The following is a 16981-nucleotide window of genomic DNA, read 5'->3' on the forward strand; positions in this document are numbered from 1 at the left end:
CAGTCATGAAATATTGTTGTGTTTCCACCAGTCGGGGTTGACTGTAGATCCGGTCCTCATCACTCTCCCTTTTATGACATCATCAAGGACCAGGAGTTGGTGCAAAGGTCACTTGTTTGCAAATCGGATAATACATTTAAACAAGAACCACGTGATATATTGATACATACACTACGCATATGTGGATGACTGGGTGTTCAAGTAACTCTAAATCATTTGTATTATAAAAAAAACATACTTTAGTACTGTAATTAAATTGTACCAGCAAATGTTTGATATTTGTGATTGAAACTTGACTCAAAAAGGTTTTAATCAGTTATCAAAAAGGTATTTGTTTATCAACAACAATGATTTCAGCCCTAGTCTTATGATGTGCATTTCTGTAAGCGCCTCCCCACTCACTCATACTCACTGACTCTAATAAAACCTCGCTGGCTGATCAATAATTTAGGGTTCAGGGTAATTCCAGCATGCTCTCGTCTGATGTCACTCACTGTAGCCATAAACGGGCTGTGATATCGTCACACTTGGTTAAAGAAGTTTGGTGGTGCACTGCCATCTGCTGGCCACGGTGCCCACGTTCAAGTGTTTCTTGAATCTCTGGGTGATTAACTCCATAAAAACACTGTTTGTGTGAGTGTTGAACATCTCAGTTCAACATCATGGGCCTTAATCTGCTGCTGTGACGTCCTCCACTCTTCTGCTTTCAGGCTTTGCACCAGATGTTGGTACTTGGCTGCAGAGGTTTGCATCCATTGAGCCACGAGAGCATCAGTGAGATCAGCTGCAGGGGTCAGATCTGGCTCACAGGTGGATCAGGTGTTGGATATGGTTTTAGGCCAGTCGACTATACAACTATTTCTTTAAGGACCAGGTGTTGCTGCATACAAACAGAGAAACGTCTTCCCCAAACTGTTGGCACAAAGTAGGACGTGCACTATTGTTTGAAACATCTTTGTGTCTCGTAACCAGGGATCAGCGACCTTAAGACCCGCACTACTCGGCCTCTGATTGGCTAGGAAAAAGTTAGCTGACTCCTGTTTTAAACTGAACCACTCATCTAATCTGAACCAGTGTCGGGCAAGTAACTCAGGAAGTGTAATAAGTTACTTTACTCTTTTAAAAAGTAACGGTATGACGTCACTTACTACCTGGTTTTAGAAGTAATTAGTTACGTTACTTGTTACATCACTGAACTGATATTATTGACCGACTCATATCATGACACCCAAACGGTTTCTAGTGTAGTGGAGAGTCAACCGTAGATGTATCACCCACATTAAAAGCTCTGTCAGCATTTTAAACAGGCAGAGTTTATATGTTTAAATTTTAACCATCTTCTTACTTCATTAAATCTCAAAGGAATATTTGTCTGAGAGCTTTAGTTACTTTTCAGATTACAGATTTTCATCCATTTCCTGCCCACTGAAATCTACAAGCAAAGGTGTTCCTTTATGTGCTGAGAAAATCCCCCTACTTCTTAACCTAATAAACTCTTGCTGAAACAAACACATGATCATCTTATAGAACATGATGCATTGATATAGATTAAACTAGCCAACAGGATATAAAGGAGTTCAAATTAAACATACACATTAATGCAGCAGTAATATTAATGCAGAAACATCAGATGTGGTAGTAAAACACTGACAGGGAACATTTCACAGCACAATGAGTTCTTTTACTTTTACTGTTGTTAAAGACAAATTTGACAGCATGGTATTAGTGATTTTACTGAAGTATTCTTCCAGCACTTGTAACTTCTTCACATAAAGTCAGGAGAGAATCAAGGGAATCCACCACTATCTGCAGCTGAGCGCCGCACAGATAAAACAAAGCTGAATCAGCAGGTTTGTCACTCAAAATAACTTGTTTTTTTCCAGACAGGGGTGCTTGTGTGCTTATCGGCAGAGTCAGGCAACTCTCCTGTGTGGGAACAGACCACCTGTCAGCTGATGGTTTTTAAGAGACGGGAGACGCTGAGGACAAAACTCACAGTCCGGACGTTCAGACGAGATGAGATGCCTCTGGCTGCTGCTGGTGCTCGTGGCTGCGGCCAACGCTGAGAGACTCTTTATTGGGTGAGAAGAGACGTCCGCTGTGGTTTTCATCTGTTTTCTTAGCTTTCATATTGAAATGCATAGCTCTGTGTGAACTGTGACTGGCACAGAAGTCATTAAAGTTCTTCATTTATATCAACTTAATTAATATAATATTTAAAGCCAGCCAGGGGCGTCAATACTACATATTTTCTCTTTCTTTACTGAAGGGAAAAGGGAATCTGATTGAGGTGACGGGTGTTTGTGGATTCATAAAGTACATTTTCTCACAAAAATAATGAACCTTCATACCAGAATAAAATACATTTGGACATTACATTTTCAAGCATCTACTTCTAGAGTCCATTAACTCTGTTCCGTTTATTTTATTAAGAGAATATGCAGTCTTTGTCATTTAATTTAAGTATTTAGACACTTGATTATGTGTGTTTTTTCCTCCCTTGGGTGCTTTATAATCAGCAAGTCAAATAACTATCCAAGTTGAAAAAGTACATTTGTATTCAATGGGCAGAAAATGCCTGAGCTTTTTGTTTCGAGAAAGATTAAATCCTAATTACGGTCGTATTAAAGGGAGCGGAGTGGGAGTCACGGGTCTGGGTACTAGCTGTTCTGCACCATTAACTGCTTTTCATTTTGCTCAGCAGTGAATTTAATCTTCCTCCACTGCTGAACTCACTCTGCACGTAGACCGCCTAAAAACCTAAAATATAAGTAATGATGCTCAGACTCTGAAATTAATTTGTCCATCCAGAGATCAGGTCATCAGGGTCAATGTGCAGTCTGAGGAACAGCTGCAACTCCTGCAGGCTCTGGAGAATCAACAGGAGTGGGAGGTACACACACACACACGCACACACACACACACACACACTGTGCAAACACCTACGTACCTCAAGTTTTCTCAGCTGCTTGTGCCAAAGAGTTTCGCATGAACCTTCCAGAAATACAGAAGGCAAATCAAGCTCAACCTTAAATAATCCACTTGAGAATTTTCAGTGGGTTGAAGTTTAACAGAGTCAGAAAGTCAGAAACTCTCAGAGGCCCGGCTGATGTTTTGTGCTGCACGCTTTAATATAGAAAGAAACATATCCAGAGAGGAACCTTTCCTCTTATTTGATTCTGTTTGTTAAATATTCTCTGCCCCTCCAAGTCATACATTAATGCAGATTTAGAAACAAGCAAGTACAGTAAAAAAATGTCTTTAATAGATTTTACAACAACAGATTAGAATTTAAGATGTTTTAGTTGACTTGAACTCTGATTTAGATTCATACCGGGACATTTTCTTGTGATTTAATACTCTGTAATATCTCAAAATGGGTTTTGGAGATTTGAGTTCCGTGATAAAGATAATGCAATAGGATGAACAAGTTCATGTGACTGTATTTGTATTTGCACAGGTATACAGTACAAGCACTTTTCTCTCAGTCAGAAAAAACACAAAGATGGTGTGAGGAAGTAACGAGTAGCTAAAAAGAAACACAGAGGATCACATCTGGGTGTTTACAAGAAATCTGGGTGTCATCTTTATTTTTACTTAGCAAGCTGACAAAGTGCATCACAATGTGCAGCAGCTTGGTACATTCAATAGCTTTATGAACAATAAACGTTTAGCTCAGTCCTAATGAAGGGCACTTAAAACTGGAGTGATGTGTTCTCTGGATCTCTTCTGAGGAGACGAGACACTGAGAAAGTATCAAAGTGCAGTCTGTGATTTCTAACCTGTCGGATCCCAGCTGGACTTCTGGCTCCACCCGGTCTCCACTGAGCTCCCAATCGACATCCGAGTCCCTCGCTCCAGTGTGAGCTCTGTGACGGAGTACCTCACCGCCCACGGCATCCCCTACTCCGTCATCATCGACAACCTGCAGGTTCGTAATCTGAAGTCTCCCTGATTGTATTTAACTCTAAAGAAATCTGAGGACTATACTGAATCTGAGGTCTCCTGCATGTCACATTCAGGAGCTCCTGGATGAGGAGAAAGCCGAGATGGTGGAGAACCAGATGAAGGAGCGCAGCAGCAAGACCATCAAATTCGAAGCTTATCATCGTCTGGAGGCGGTGAGGTTTTTAAGTTACTCATGACTCTACAGAGTACGAGAGAACACCTTATTACCACTGCATATCAAACACAGATGAGTTACCAGAATATTGATTGATGACAAATACGCAGTGGTGGAAGAAGATTATTTAAGTAGCAAAACTGTGAAAAAGTGTGGAAATACTCTCTTACTGATGAAAAAGTACAAAAGTATAAGCCTCTAAAAATGACTACTTTACATACTTCTGGGTACGGAAGAGATTGAAGTCAGATCATCAAGGCACCAGATACAAATTAAAATTAAAATAAATCTTGGAATTTGTCAAGTCGTCGGGAAACTAAACTTGAGGATAATAGAATTACGAATTAGACCAGAAGTATTTTCTTTTTAATAAATATTGTTATTGGGAAGTACAGTGATGTAAATGTGAATACAGTCCTTTCTTGAACTCCTTAACTAACTGTTGATTAGTCAACCTTGTGAACACCTGAAGTATTTCTGTTTTTTATCACTCATTTGAATGATAACGTGTCTCCCGTTCAGATCTACAGCTGGATGGACACTCTGGTGGCTGAGCACCCGAAACTCGTCACCAAGCAGGAGATCGGGAGGTCGTATGAGGACAGGCCCATGTATGTGCTCAAGGTGGGACTCATACACATCCTCACCTGTATGACTGATATATCTTTTCATCCATTCTTTTATAACGGGATGATTCTGTTGTCTTATAGTTCAGCACTGGAGGAAACAATCGTCCTGCCATCTGGATGGACACTGGTATCCACTCCAGAGAATGGGTGTCTCCGGCCACCGGAGTGTGGACAGCCAACAAGGTAACAACATGTCCACCAGATTAGAAAGATAGAGTGGAATGTGTTAGATATCTAAAATAAGATCTTAGAGGTGCATTTGGAAGAAGTTTCTTTATGATAAATAGAGCTGAAAGGACTTTTAAACCCTTAAAGGTGCTTTTCCTGCTCATATTTCATTGTAAATTAAATATCTTTGGGTTTTTAAACTGTTCGTTGGACAAAACAACGAATCTAAAAAAACTATGAATCTTTAAAAAATGAATCAGCAGATTAATAAATAATGAAAATAATCTTTAGCGACAGCCCTGATAATATATATTCCTTATAATGATGTGTAAATTGACAAGAAATTAATATATACATTTTTTTCCCAGAAAGGGACTCAACAAATTGTGTTGCTTCTTTCTGTACATGTCAATTTTAGTTAATTGAAGGAAAGCCCCTTAAGATGTAGCTTCTCATTTTCGAGGGTGTCCGATAGACACAAATACAAACACAGACTAACAAAAACAGCATCACACAACATCACATAAAGCACACAACATATACACAGCTACAGACAGCTGGCTTACCCTAAAGACAGATATTATTAACTCTGGATAGAAACTGTCACCTGCATGAGACCGTTAAGATTGCTTTCCTTTATTGAGAATGTCATTTCTACATAATTAAAGCCTTGTTCTTGCTTAGATTGCCATTAATTACGGTACCGACACCTCCCTGACGTCCCTCCTGGACACCATGGACATTTACATGCTGCTCCTGGCCAACCCTGACGGCTACGCTTACACCCACTCCAACGTACGTCACCGTCACTCATGTTGGAGCTGCCACTTCTTTCATTTTATTTCCTGTTTTTAGTGTTGAGATTTTTTCTGTACATGTAAGGTGGATTATTTGAGAGGACGATGCAGTTGATACGAGCCAGTTTTTACAGTTTAGATCCTAAGAAAAACATGAAAATGCTTGCAGTTATGTGCTTAACTGACTGAGTCTGTGTACTGACGTGCAGGACCGGATGTGGCGTAAGACCCGCTCCAAGAACTCCGGCTCCGTGTGCCGCGGAGTCGATCCCAACAGGAACTGGGACGCAGGCTTTGGTGGTCAGTATAGAAAAAATGAAATGGGTTTTTTCTCAGACTCTGATCCAGAAATCTCCACTTCAGTAGCTCTATTTTCAATGGCAAAAATGTATTTTCTGATTAACGGAGTGATAAATAGAAACAAATCTTTGACTCAAATATGTCAACACAATGAAAGAACGTTCTGTTTCTGTTCTGGAAATGAATGCAAATTAGTACGTATTTGATAACATAATGCATCATTTGCAAATTTAAACATACATTTTTGGAAAACTGTATTTTCCTAATGTAGGTAAACAATTGAGGAAGTTTCATGGCGACATATATCTATTGGTTAAAATGTGTACCCTCTTCATCTGAAGTTTCTGCCCCTTAACACTTGTCTGTTTCTATGCAAGAACATGTATTGAAAATAAATATGATGAAATATCTAAGTGATTTTTAAGGTATAATTTTCAGTGATAAAAAAATTGTCTTGGGTGAAACAAAATGTTAGTTTTGACATGTGTCACACTATGTGAATATACACTGAATTGTCAATTTATTAAGTACACCTAATGCACTCTAATAGCATGTGGAGCTGTTGAATTGTAATGCCTTATACCGTGAAATGTTTCCAATATTTTGTCCACCCCTTGTTCAGAATAGAAAAGGTGGAAATATTAGAAACACCTCGACTACAATCTACAGCCTCCCGAATGACCACGAGCTCATTCTGTCATTAAAATGCATCAGTTTCAGCTGGTTGCCCCTAATAAACTGTCAGCTGACTCACTGCACTGTAGATTTCTGTGAGCCCTCTTAAGTATTGTGTTATGATGTCCATTTTGTTCTTTTCTCTTTGTCTCCTGCCCCCAGGCCCCGGGGCCAGCAGGAACCCCTGCTCCGAGTCCTACCACGGCCCCTCGGCTCACTCTGAGATTGAGGTGAAGAACGTGGTGAACCTGATCCAGAGCCACGGCAACTTCAAGGCCTTCATCTCCGTCCACGCCTACTCCCAGCTGCTCATGTACCCCTACGGGTACACCTGCAAGAACGCCTTCCATCAGGCTGAGCTGGTAAGGAGGGAAAACATAAGAGTCAGTCATGAGGAAGCACAATACATCTGACAGCTGTGAACTAAAACAGAGAGGCAGCTGAATTTTATTATAACCTAATTTGAGAACTTCTGCCTCTGTTATCCTTCAATAAGTTTAATGATTATTAACAAAAAGCAACTTCACTACTTTGAAAGTCTTAGCTGTACAACTTGAGGTTACAATGCCTCGTCTAATTAAAGTTTTATTGCTGAAAATTCAAACTATTTGCTCCCGGATTGATGAATTTGCCAATTATAAACTCATCCCTACTACAGATGACAAATGAACAAATGATCTCTCTTTACTCAGACAGGAATCCTCCATAATAATAAAAATGTTTTTGTGAATATTAACATTGAGAAACTGCCTAAACAGTCCATATGATTGTATCAAAGCCCTCTAAGGCAAGTGCAAATTAGAGGTATCCTCCTACTTTTTAAGATAAATAAACTCTTTAAAAAGCCTCTTTGATCAGCTATGAAATGCTGTTTTTCTGTGTAGAGATACGAGGTTCTCACAGGACAGCAACACTACAAACACATGATGATCTTATAGAATATGATGCAGTTAAAATGAGCTCAACCATAAACAGCTACAGCCGTGAACATTGATGCAGCAGTAATGTTAATTCAGAAACATCACATATGGAAGGAAAACACTGACAGGGAACATTTGAATGCACAATGAGTACTTTTATTTTTCATATTTTCAGTACATTTTGCTGACACTTACTGTACATTCTTCTAAGGTTTTATATGTAGTATTTTACTTGTAGTGGAGTATTTTCACGGAGTGGCACTGCTACTTTTACTTAATTAAAGGATCCAAATACTTCTCCCACCACTGACTGTACCTCACTACAGTATTATGTTCCTTTTTGTGTTCCTAATAGGACTCTCTGGGCAGAGCCGCAGCATATGAACTCAAGTCCTTCTATGGCACCAGCTACAAGGTTGGAAGCATCTGCAACATCATCTGTGAGTTACTTTTCTTTTTGTCTTTGCAACTTCACAGCACCTTTAATTAGGGCTGGGCCATTATGGCCGAAATGATAATCACGATTATTTTATAACAAAATAAGGGTCGTCTTCACCTGAATTCAGTGTCTCCTTGTTTTGGAAACAGGTTATAAACAGTAAACTACTCCAAAACATCTGGATCGCGCCCCGCTGGATGGCTGTTAGTTCTGAAAGCGCTTCATTTGATATACAGAACACGCATTTTAATCATCAATATCTCAGTCAATCATGTTCATTGAATTGCGGAAAAGCCAAAATCATGATTACTAATAATATTAGATTAAATGTGCCGCCCTACCTCAAATTCAAAAGGCAAAGTTACACAGCTGCAATTATGACAAATAATAATAAACAAATACAGCTACAAGTGGGCACAATAAATAAATATACTTTAAAGAGAAATTATAAATTTCAATTCCTCTAAAATACCAGTAATATTAGATTAGATTAGATTAGAAAACTTTATTAATCCCCAGTGGGGAATCATACAGCAACGGTTCCTGATTCTAGCCACTCGTACCGATACATAAGATATATTGGTTTATTATTGAAGATAAATAAACACATGGGCCAATAAGTAACAAGAAATCAGAGGACAGATGTACCAAAGACATGTTTTAGATCATTTACATACACCAGAGAGCACTGACGAGTTTATTTTCCAACTATAAAAGTCCTGTTTAGTATATTTGTGATCATAATTCTTTGACAAATTCAAGGAGTCATTTTCATTTGATGTGTTAATGCTAATCTTTGAATATCAGTTGATATATTATCCGATTTTTAAAACTCAAATGTTGACAAAAAGCCGTGGTTAGTAGATCTGCTAGCATCACGCCTTCACCTCTTCCTCCTCCTCTTCCTCTCAGATCAAGCCAGCGGCGGCAGCATCGACTGGTCCTACGACAACGGCATCAAGTACTCCTTCGCCTTCGAGCTGAGGGACACCGGCCGCTTTGGTTTCCTCCTGCCAGCCAATCAGATCGTCCCCACCGCCTCTGAGACGTGGCTGGCTCTGAAGCACATCATGGTGTACGTCCGTGACCATCCTTACTGATCGCTGAGACCTGTGGAAAGAGGCTGAACTTTGAACTGACATAGAACAACTTTCTCATCTTTCTGTGCTGATGTTTGACACGTGACTTCAATATTGACCAATAAAGTCGTGAATATTTCGTGTGTCCGTGTTTCAGCGCTTCTTTTTATTCTTTCTGAATTCAATTGACTTGATACATGTAGAGAATCATTGTATTCAGTGTGGCTGTGGTGCAACAAAGCATTCTTTTTTTGTATGTTTAGCTACGACTGCTGGATAAAACCAGCCTGAAGTGTGACTCGTTTGTCACTCAGTAGACTTCCTGTGAAGATGGAGGTTTATTTTGAAAAGAATCTGAATCAGCTTTATTGGCCATGTATGCGTACGCATACAAGGAATTTGACTCAGTTTTTTATGTTGCTCTCAATGTAAATACATAGAATAAACAAAAAAATATTTAAAAAAGACACTATAAAGTCACATTTTCTTACTTCCTTTGTTCTCCATTTCCCTACAACTCCTGCTTTTCTGTCCTCCGCTACCTTGAGGTCTTCAAGTTGACTCTCTCGTTGTCTCTGTTTATGTTGTGTGTCTCTCCCCTCCCTGTTCTGTTGCTGTCTCTCTCTCTCTGCTTCTCAGCGTTATCAATAGTTGTTGGTTTTAAAGTGTTTGAAGTCAGTCAGTAATAGATTAAAACAGAGAGGTGTACAGCACAAAAAGTTATCGAACTGTAGAGTCAGATCTGCTCAGCTTAGCTCTCCGGTGCATCCACAGTGCTCTGTGTGTGTGTGTGTGTGTGTGTCTGCTTTTGCCTAAAACACATATGTTTGTAAAAAGAAAAATAGTAGAAAAACACACTACATTTTTGATTATTTTTTTTAATTTATTTTGCTATTTTCACCATCAGTTCATAAAAACTCACCTGTAATCACCTCAGGCTGTGATTACAGAGGGAGATATCATCAAATGTTTGCTTTTAAACATAGAAAAGAGTTGCAAATCAATTTGAAGTGCAAAACAATTATATAAAAACTGAAATATAGATTATATTATATGTGTTTCTATGGGGCAATAGCTGCTCTCAAGTTCAAGGCTGTCCAACACAAATACCAGATTCAATCCAACAGAATGAATCTCAAACACAGAAATTATAGAAGCGATATCTCAAATGAACCTCAATGATACATCTTACTACTGGTAATATTGGTGTATATATATATATATATATTGCAACGTCCAGGCAGTAGCAGCCACACTGTCAAAATTTCTTGCGAAATTTTCCAGCCAAATACTTAATGGTTGTAATTACTTGGAACTTTTTTGATTTCTAACTAATTACTCCATTACATTATGTTAAAGCTAACAATATAATTGGCTGTTATTAAAGGAGTACTCAGATCTTTTACTTTTACAAGTACCAAAAGTAAAAGTACTCATTATGCAAATTGGCTCATTTCAGAATAATATATATTATATCACAGTGAGTAAAAATCAATAATCAAAATCTGCTAAGTAACTAATGTTGTCAAGTTATTGTAGTTGTGTAAAATGTATAGTGGCATAAAATTTAAAATTAAAAACTCAAGTAAAGTACAAGTACCTCAAAATTGTACCTAAATACAGCACTTGAGTAAATGTGCTTAGTTACTTAGTTACTCCACAACTTTTCAGAGGGAAATATTGTACTTTTTACTGCACATTTAATTTAACTTTGTAGATCAAAATGATTAATACAAAGTATAATCAAATCTAGATTTAGAGTTCTTATTATGGATGAAAGTACAAACATATTAGTCCATGAATTATTATAATTCACTACTATCATGTATGTTATTCTGAAATGAGCCATTCTGCATCATGAGTATTTTTTACTTTTAGTACTTGAAGTATATTTTGATGCTAATACTTTTACTTAAGTAAATGTTTTACTTGTAACTGAGTACTCCTATACAGTGGTATTCCTTAATTACAACACCGTCAAAATTAGAGTAAGGATTACATTATGTTGGCTGTTTTATGTTTGGCCATGGATAAATATATTAATGTTACATAGACTGATCTGGAATATGCTAAAAAAAAAAACAGTGAAAAGTAGTTCTTCCCGCCTCTCACTCTCCTCCCTACTTTGACTAACTAACATTAGTTAGCTGCTTGATTTGCTGCAGCAAAGTGGGATTAAAATGGGGTTTCTAAAACAAATTGATATTGAAAACTTCAAGTCATGGCGAGGGAAAACCGTCATCGGTCCGTTCATGCGATTCAATTGTATAATTGGCACGAACGGCTCTGGTAAGTGAACTCTTTACAGTCAATGTAGCTGTTAGCTCTCTGGCTAGCTAACGTTAGCTGGCGATGCTACAATGGTACTTAACGAACTTGGCCTATTCTCTAAAGTTTGGAATATGACTCTTTTTAGGATGAAATAAATCAGTGAATATGATGTTGGAGTTAATTAAAACAACTAGATCATAATGTGTCTACATGTATTTGTGTTAACACGAATGCTTCTTAAATAAAGGCTAGCGTAGCAAACGTAGCTAGCTAACGTTAGCTGTCGATGCTACTAGCATGTTAGCCTAGCTGAATTAATATTAAAGTTGTTGCTAGCTAAAGTACAATGGTACTTAGCGAACTTGGCCTATTCTCTAAAGTTTGGAATATTACTCTTTTTAGGATAACATAAATCAGTGAATATAATGTTGGAGCTAATAAAAAAAAAAAATAATTGCTAGCCTTAATGAATACCTCTTACATTAAGGCTAAATTAAGCAAACGTAGCTAGCTAGCTTTAATGCTAGCTTAACCATTAAAGTCAACGACTAAAACCATTAGCTTTACGTTATTCAGAGATATGCTAATGATTTTTTAAAAATCACACTGTAGGCAAGTCCAACGTGATGGACGCTCTTAGCTTCGCCATGGCGGAGCGGGTCGCCTCTCTACGGGTGAAGCACCTCAGGGACCTGATCCACGGAGCCCATGTGGGCCGGCCGGTCCTCGAGCCTGCACGTGTGGCCTTGCGGTACTGTGACGACGAGGACCAGGAGACCGTCTTCTGCCGGAGCATCTCAGGTCAGTTTAATGAGTTTAGCTTAGCGAGTATTTACATATTATTTGTAGTTTTGTATTCTGCCTCGTGCATGACAGGTTCACAATCGAGGAAGCTTCTAGTGTTTGAATGGAGAGCAGGCTAAAGGCAATACAGTTGTCTAGAAAAGCGACCTATATGTAATATACTCATATTTAGCGTTAAATGACACAAGCACACGTGTGTATAAAGTTACTCAATATATGTATTGTTTTTCGGCTATGTTTGGTAGATTACTACCTAACATGCTGCACAATTGCTTTTATTTTAATTCTACTTCGCATTAAACAGATCTTACACAGATCTTACAGTTGCAAAAGAATGAAAAGCATATTTTCCCAGTTGTATCAAGTAGAGATAAGGACAATAGTTTTACTGCCAAAGTTTTGATCTATGTTATAACTGCCTGTTATTGTGTGTTTTTTAGGTGACTCCTCTGAGTATCGCATCAATGGTATTCATGTCACACTGGCCAAATACATTGAGGAGTTGGAGAAGATCGGCATTGTGACCAAAGCCCGAAACTGTCTGGTGTTCCAGGTAAATACTGTTATAAACATTGGTGTACATACACTTGAAAACATGCTGTTGTGTACTCACTAATACAATATACTCATTATATTCATGCTTCTCTGCCCAGACAAGTTTCATTCATTGTGGGTACTGTAGCTGAATGACTGTAAAGGGATGTGAATACTTGATATGGGCACTAAAACACACAAATACATGATTGAAAGATAACGAGACAGAATACAAGACAGCACAATACATAGTACATTACTATATTTTGGAGAATATATACAGTATTGTCCCTATTTAAAGTTAAATGATGTAACTTATTAACCCTGTAGGGTCGATCCCAAACACTAATTTCTGTTACAGAGTTATGTAGGGGCTTACCGTCGAGCCATTATAATGGCCGGTAGTAATAATGCCTTACAAACAAGTCTGTTACTCATTATTCTTCTCACCAGGGGGCAGTGGAGTCCATAGCTCTGAAGGACCCAAAGGAGAGGACCAAGATGTTTGAGTGCATCAGTCAGTCGAGAGAGTTTGCTGCAGAGTATGACATGAAGAAAAAGGCCCTGCTGAAGGCTAAAGAGGACACACAGTTTCACTTCAACAAGAAGAAATCTGCTACTGTCGAGAGGAAGCAGGTGTCCCAGGAGAAGATGGAGGTAAAGTCACACACCCAAATCCCCAAAGTCAACACACACTTGCAGTTATTTTACCTGCCAGCTACATTGATAAGCACTCACAGACAAATGAAGAGTGTGGCTGAGAGCCGGTAGCTTTTATTCATTTTTCAATCTGGAGGACACAGTGCTATTTAATGCTTTAACTTTCTCCCCGAAAACAACAAAAAGGGCATCAACAAACATCAACACTCCTCATGGAATGACTTGTTTTCAGTTCACTGGAGGTACTCACAAAACAGGCTAGTTCGTCCGAGCATGAATCAAGGCAAAAGAGTCTGTAGCTGTTTTGACATACTAAGGTGGGGTGACAAACCTGCTCTCATATCGGGGGATGATCGTTCCTCAAAGGCTTTCATCGTATTGGACTCTCTTCTACATACAAAAGGTGACACCATGACCTAACCCTAGCCCACCCCCCACCTTTCCAGGCCCAGAAGTACCAGGAGCTGGTGGACAACCTTCACCAAAACCGCCTGCAGCTGAGCCTGTCTGAGCTCTACTGGAATGAGAAGGGCATCAATGCTCTCAGCGACACCCTGGGGGAGAAACAGCTGGCTGCAGCTGCTAAGAACAACATACTGGTGAAGGAAGAGCAGACGTTCAAAACCGACAAGAAGGAACACGGACGTCTCACCAGAGAGCAGCAGCACATAGAGAAGGAGATCCGGTACGTGTGTGTTTGTGTGGATTTGAAAATTATTAACCAGTATATCAGAAAATATCCTAAAGTAAGTTGAAGGATACATTTAATTTGACCCTCACCAGCTGTTTTGTTTCCACATGTAGGGATGTATTAAAGACAAGCTGTCAATGTTTAACTTAATAAATTAACTTAGGTCCTCTCTCACTCTGTCGCTCAGCGCCCAGGAGCATGTCCTGTCTCAGTCTCGATCCCAGTACATCAAAGCCAAAGTTAACACCTCCCATCACATGAAGAAGGCGGAGGAGGTCCATGAAGCATTGAGGAAGAGTCAGAAGCTGATTGCTATTAAAGAGCAGGAGCTAGCAGAGGAAAGGCAGGAGATCTGTGAGCTGGAGAGGACCTGGAGGATCTATGAGAAGCAGCAGAAGAAGAAGGGCGCCTCCATGGAGAGAGACATCGAGCTGGATGACGATCAGGTGAGTCTGTGTCAGAAAACTCCTTTCCTGTCCGTTAACATGATGTCGAATATCAGAGGATAAAGGTCAGGGTTGTAAATGTTTTGTTTTGTGCAGCATATATTCTCAACATAATAATAAACTGGACTGTAGGTGCAAATCTTCAATGCGTTACTTATATACACTGTCTACAGTACAGAGGAGACTTACACATAATGAGTTTGGATAACATCATTCAACTCCATGGCAGAGATGCACTGATAGGTCATGTTTTAAGGCCACACTTTAGTTCAGATTATATATATTATAATATTATATATACATCAGACATTTGGGGGTTTTGTTCTGATTAGTTTATCTTGAATAGAATGTTGAATATCCACAACATATATATGATTTAATCTAATCTAACCACCAATGCTTATCTTGCAAATGAATGCATATTAAACAGCCATGAATCAAAAATTGTAAATCAGTGTTTTTTTCCTAAGTTTTGGTTAATAACAATTAACCAATACCGTTAGATCCCAATGACAGTGTCATAACTGCCTCACTGTATTTTAGCATAGATGTCTGCTAGAGATGTCTCGTTACCAAGTCAGTTCTGAAAAGGTACCGTAGCTACAGAGGAACAACAGATCCGTGTTGAAATCAGCAGGAGGTGAGCTAGTGAAGTACTGCTTGGCTAAATACAGGAGCTAACAGTTAACGTAGGGGGTTTGCATCGTGTTACTTGATGCTTTCAAGTGCTATTCAGTAAAAATGAGTATTGGGCACTGGTAAATTATAATGTTATTATTGTGTTTAAATGTAATCTTGTAAAATTCTGTTTTTGGCAAGAAACGTCAGGCATATCATCAGGGATTATTAATAAGTTCCCAAAAACAGAATGCAAGCGGTAATAAAGGAGTGCATGTTGAAGAACATTCATTGTTTTGTTTCGTACAAGAATTGTGGAAATTCACAAATCTCAAGAATCGTGACTTTCTCTTTATTTTCTGCGACAGCTCGAGCGATACAAAGAGCTGAAGGAGCTGACCCAAAAGCAGGGGGCTGTCCTCAGCCAGCAGGCAGATAAACTGTACTGGGAGGTGAGAGCAGACAACGAGAAGATGGCTTTCGACCAGCGCCGTAAGAAGGAAGTGGAGGTACTGTCAGTGGCACATGTTAATGACCTGGGATTAAACAGCTGTAAATCCAATAATCACTCTCTTTTAGCTCTGTTTTTGGTCTCCTCGGGGAAATATCTGGCTTTTTTTGCTGCTAAATTCTCCACTATGTCCCCCAGCTATTTTTGCTAACTTTGTCTGTCTACCGTTTGGTGCCGAGCAGGTTGTTACCCAGCACAAGAGCAGTGAGAGTGAATCAAAACATTAAAATAATTACAGTGGCTTTAATTTCTCTTTGAACGTCATCTGTTGTAGGTCGCCATCAGGAACAACCAGACTCAGCTGGAAGATTTGTTACGCAGAGCAGAGACGCTGGAGGAGTACACCAAGTCCTGCAAGTACGACATGTGCTCGCCTTAATAATGACTGTCAGGGTGCTGTTGATTGAACTGCATGGTTATTTATCAATTACAAATTATATATTTCCTGAAATGACGATGTAACAATCGCAGATGGAATCCCGGCAAACTTCATAGAATATCTGCATGTTTCAGGTCGTCCCTTGAAAAGTGCCGTGAGCTGGAGGAGAGCCTCAGTGCGGAGCTGCAGCGAGGCCGCCAGCGCAGCGAGGAGCTGAAGCAGGAGCTGGGCGAGGTCCTGGAGGAGCTGGGGAACGCACATCTGGACAGCCAGGAGAGCCGATCCCAGCAGCGGCGCAAAGAGCTGCTGGAGAAGCTCCACAGACTCTTCCCTGAAACAGTGGTAAGAGACGGACGAGCACAACGAGCAGAGCTAAGAGAGTACGGGTCTGCAGTGAGATGCAGGAGACTGAAGACGCATTAAAGGAATTATTTGTCATGGAAAAATAAAAAGCACGAAACCAAAAACGTCTATCTAACTAACTGCTGCCTCTAAATCTTCTCCAGCTGACAAACTAGTTTTTTTCTGTCAATGAAGCGCTCGTTGTTCACGTAACTCACCAGGAAGGCGAAATGTTGCCTCTCAGTTACGGTGAGTTATTGGCCGGAAGTTCCTGCTCCCAGCAGCAGGATCAGCACCTTGGAGAGCGCTGCAGTGCACAGCGCTGACAGTAAGATCGGTCAACTCCTTGATCTCAAACACCCCTCATGTCCAATTCACTTTCCTGGAAGATGATGATGAAACCCTCCATATTATCCCTATGAATCAAAAGACATTTTTCCTTCAAGCATCTTTAAAATATACAGTAGCGATAAACCACTTTAGTGGGAGGTCATTTAGAATTTAATCATTTCAAGTCCCTCGTCTGTCTTCATACTCACTGTGGGCTTTTTTTATGTGCCACTCATAATGTATATTATGAGTATATATATATATA

General features: G+C 39.5%; 2 protein-coding genes across 2 annotated transcripts in view; both read left to right on the forward strand.

Annotated features, from left to right (window-relative positions):
- The first annotated feature begins 1978 nt into the window (after positions 1 to 1978).
- cpa4 (carboxypeptidase A4) lies at positions 1979 to 9273 on the forward strand. Its single transcript, XM_031864197.1, has 11 exons — positions 1979 to 2081; positions 2812 to 2893; positions 3797 to 3931; positions 4023 to 4121; positions 4646 to 4747; positions 4834 to 4935; positions 5605 to 5715; positions 5927 to 6017; positions 6855 to 7054; positions 7968 to 8052; positions 8964 to 9273. The coding sequence occupies exons 1-11, from the start codon at positions 2017 to 2019 to the stop codon at positions 9149 to 9151; spliced, it is 1260 nt and encodes a 419-aa protein (XP_031720057.1). The 5' UTR covers positions 1979 to 2016; the 3' UTR covers positions 9152 to 9273.
- A 2037-nt stretch (positions 9274 to 11310) lies between these two features.
- Positions 11311 to 16981, forward strand: part of smc1b (structural maintenance of chromosomes 1B) — a 12936-nt gene continuing 7265 nt past the window's right edge. Inside the window, exons 1-9 of the mRNA XM_031867269.1 lie at positions 11311 to 11419; positions 12014 to 12202; positions 12646 to 12758; positions 13193 to 13396; positions 13846 to 14084; positions 14278 to 14536; positions 15523 to 15663; positions 15940 to 16022; positions 16179 to 16386. Coding sequence (XP_031723129.1) covers positions 11311 to 11419; positions 12014 to 12202; positions 12646 to 12758; positions 13193 to 13396; positions 13846 to 14084; positions 14278 to 14536; positions 15523 to 15663; positions 15940 to 16022; positions 16179 to 16386 — 1545 coding nt within the window. The remainder of the gene's footprint in view (positions 11420 to 12013; positions 12203 to 12645; positions 12759 to 13192; positions 13397 to 13845; positions 14085 to 14277; positions 14537 to 15522; positions 15664 to 15939; positions 16023 to 16178; positions 16387 to 16981) is intronic.

This window comes from Anarrhichthys ocellatus, unplaced genomic scaffold (genome assembly GCF_004355925.1).
Source record: "Anarrhichthys ocellatus isolate YVR2014 unplaced genomic scaffold, GSC_Weel_1.0 scaffold2, whole genome shotgun sequence".
NCBI lineage: Eukaryota > Metazoa > Chordata > Actinopteri > Perciformes > Anarhichadidae > Anarrhichthys > Anarrhichthys ocellatus.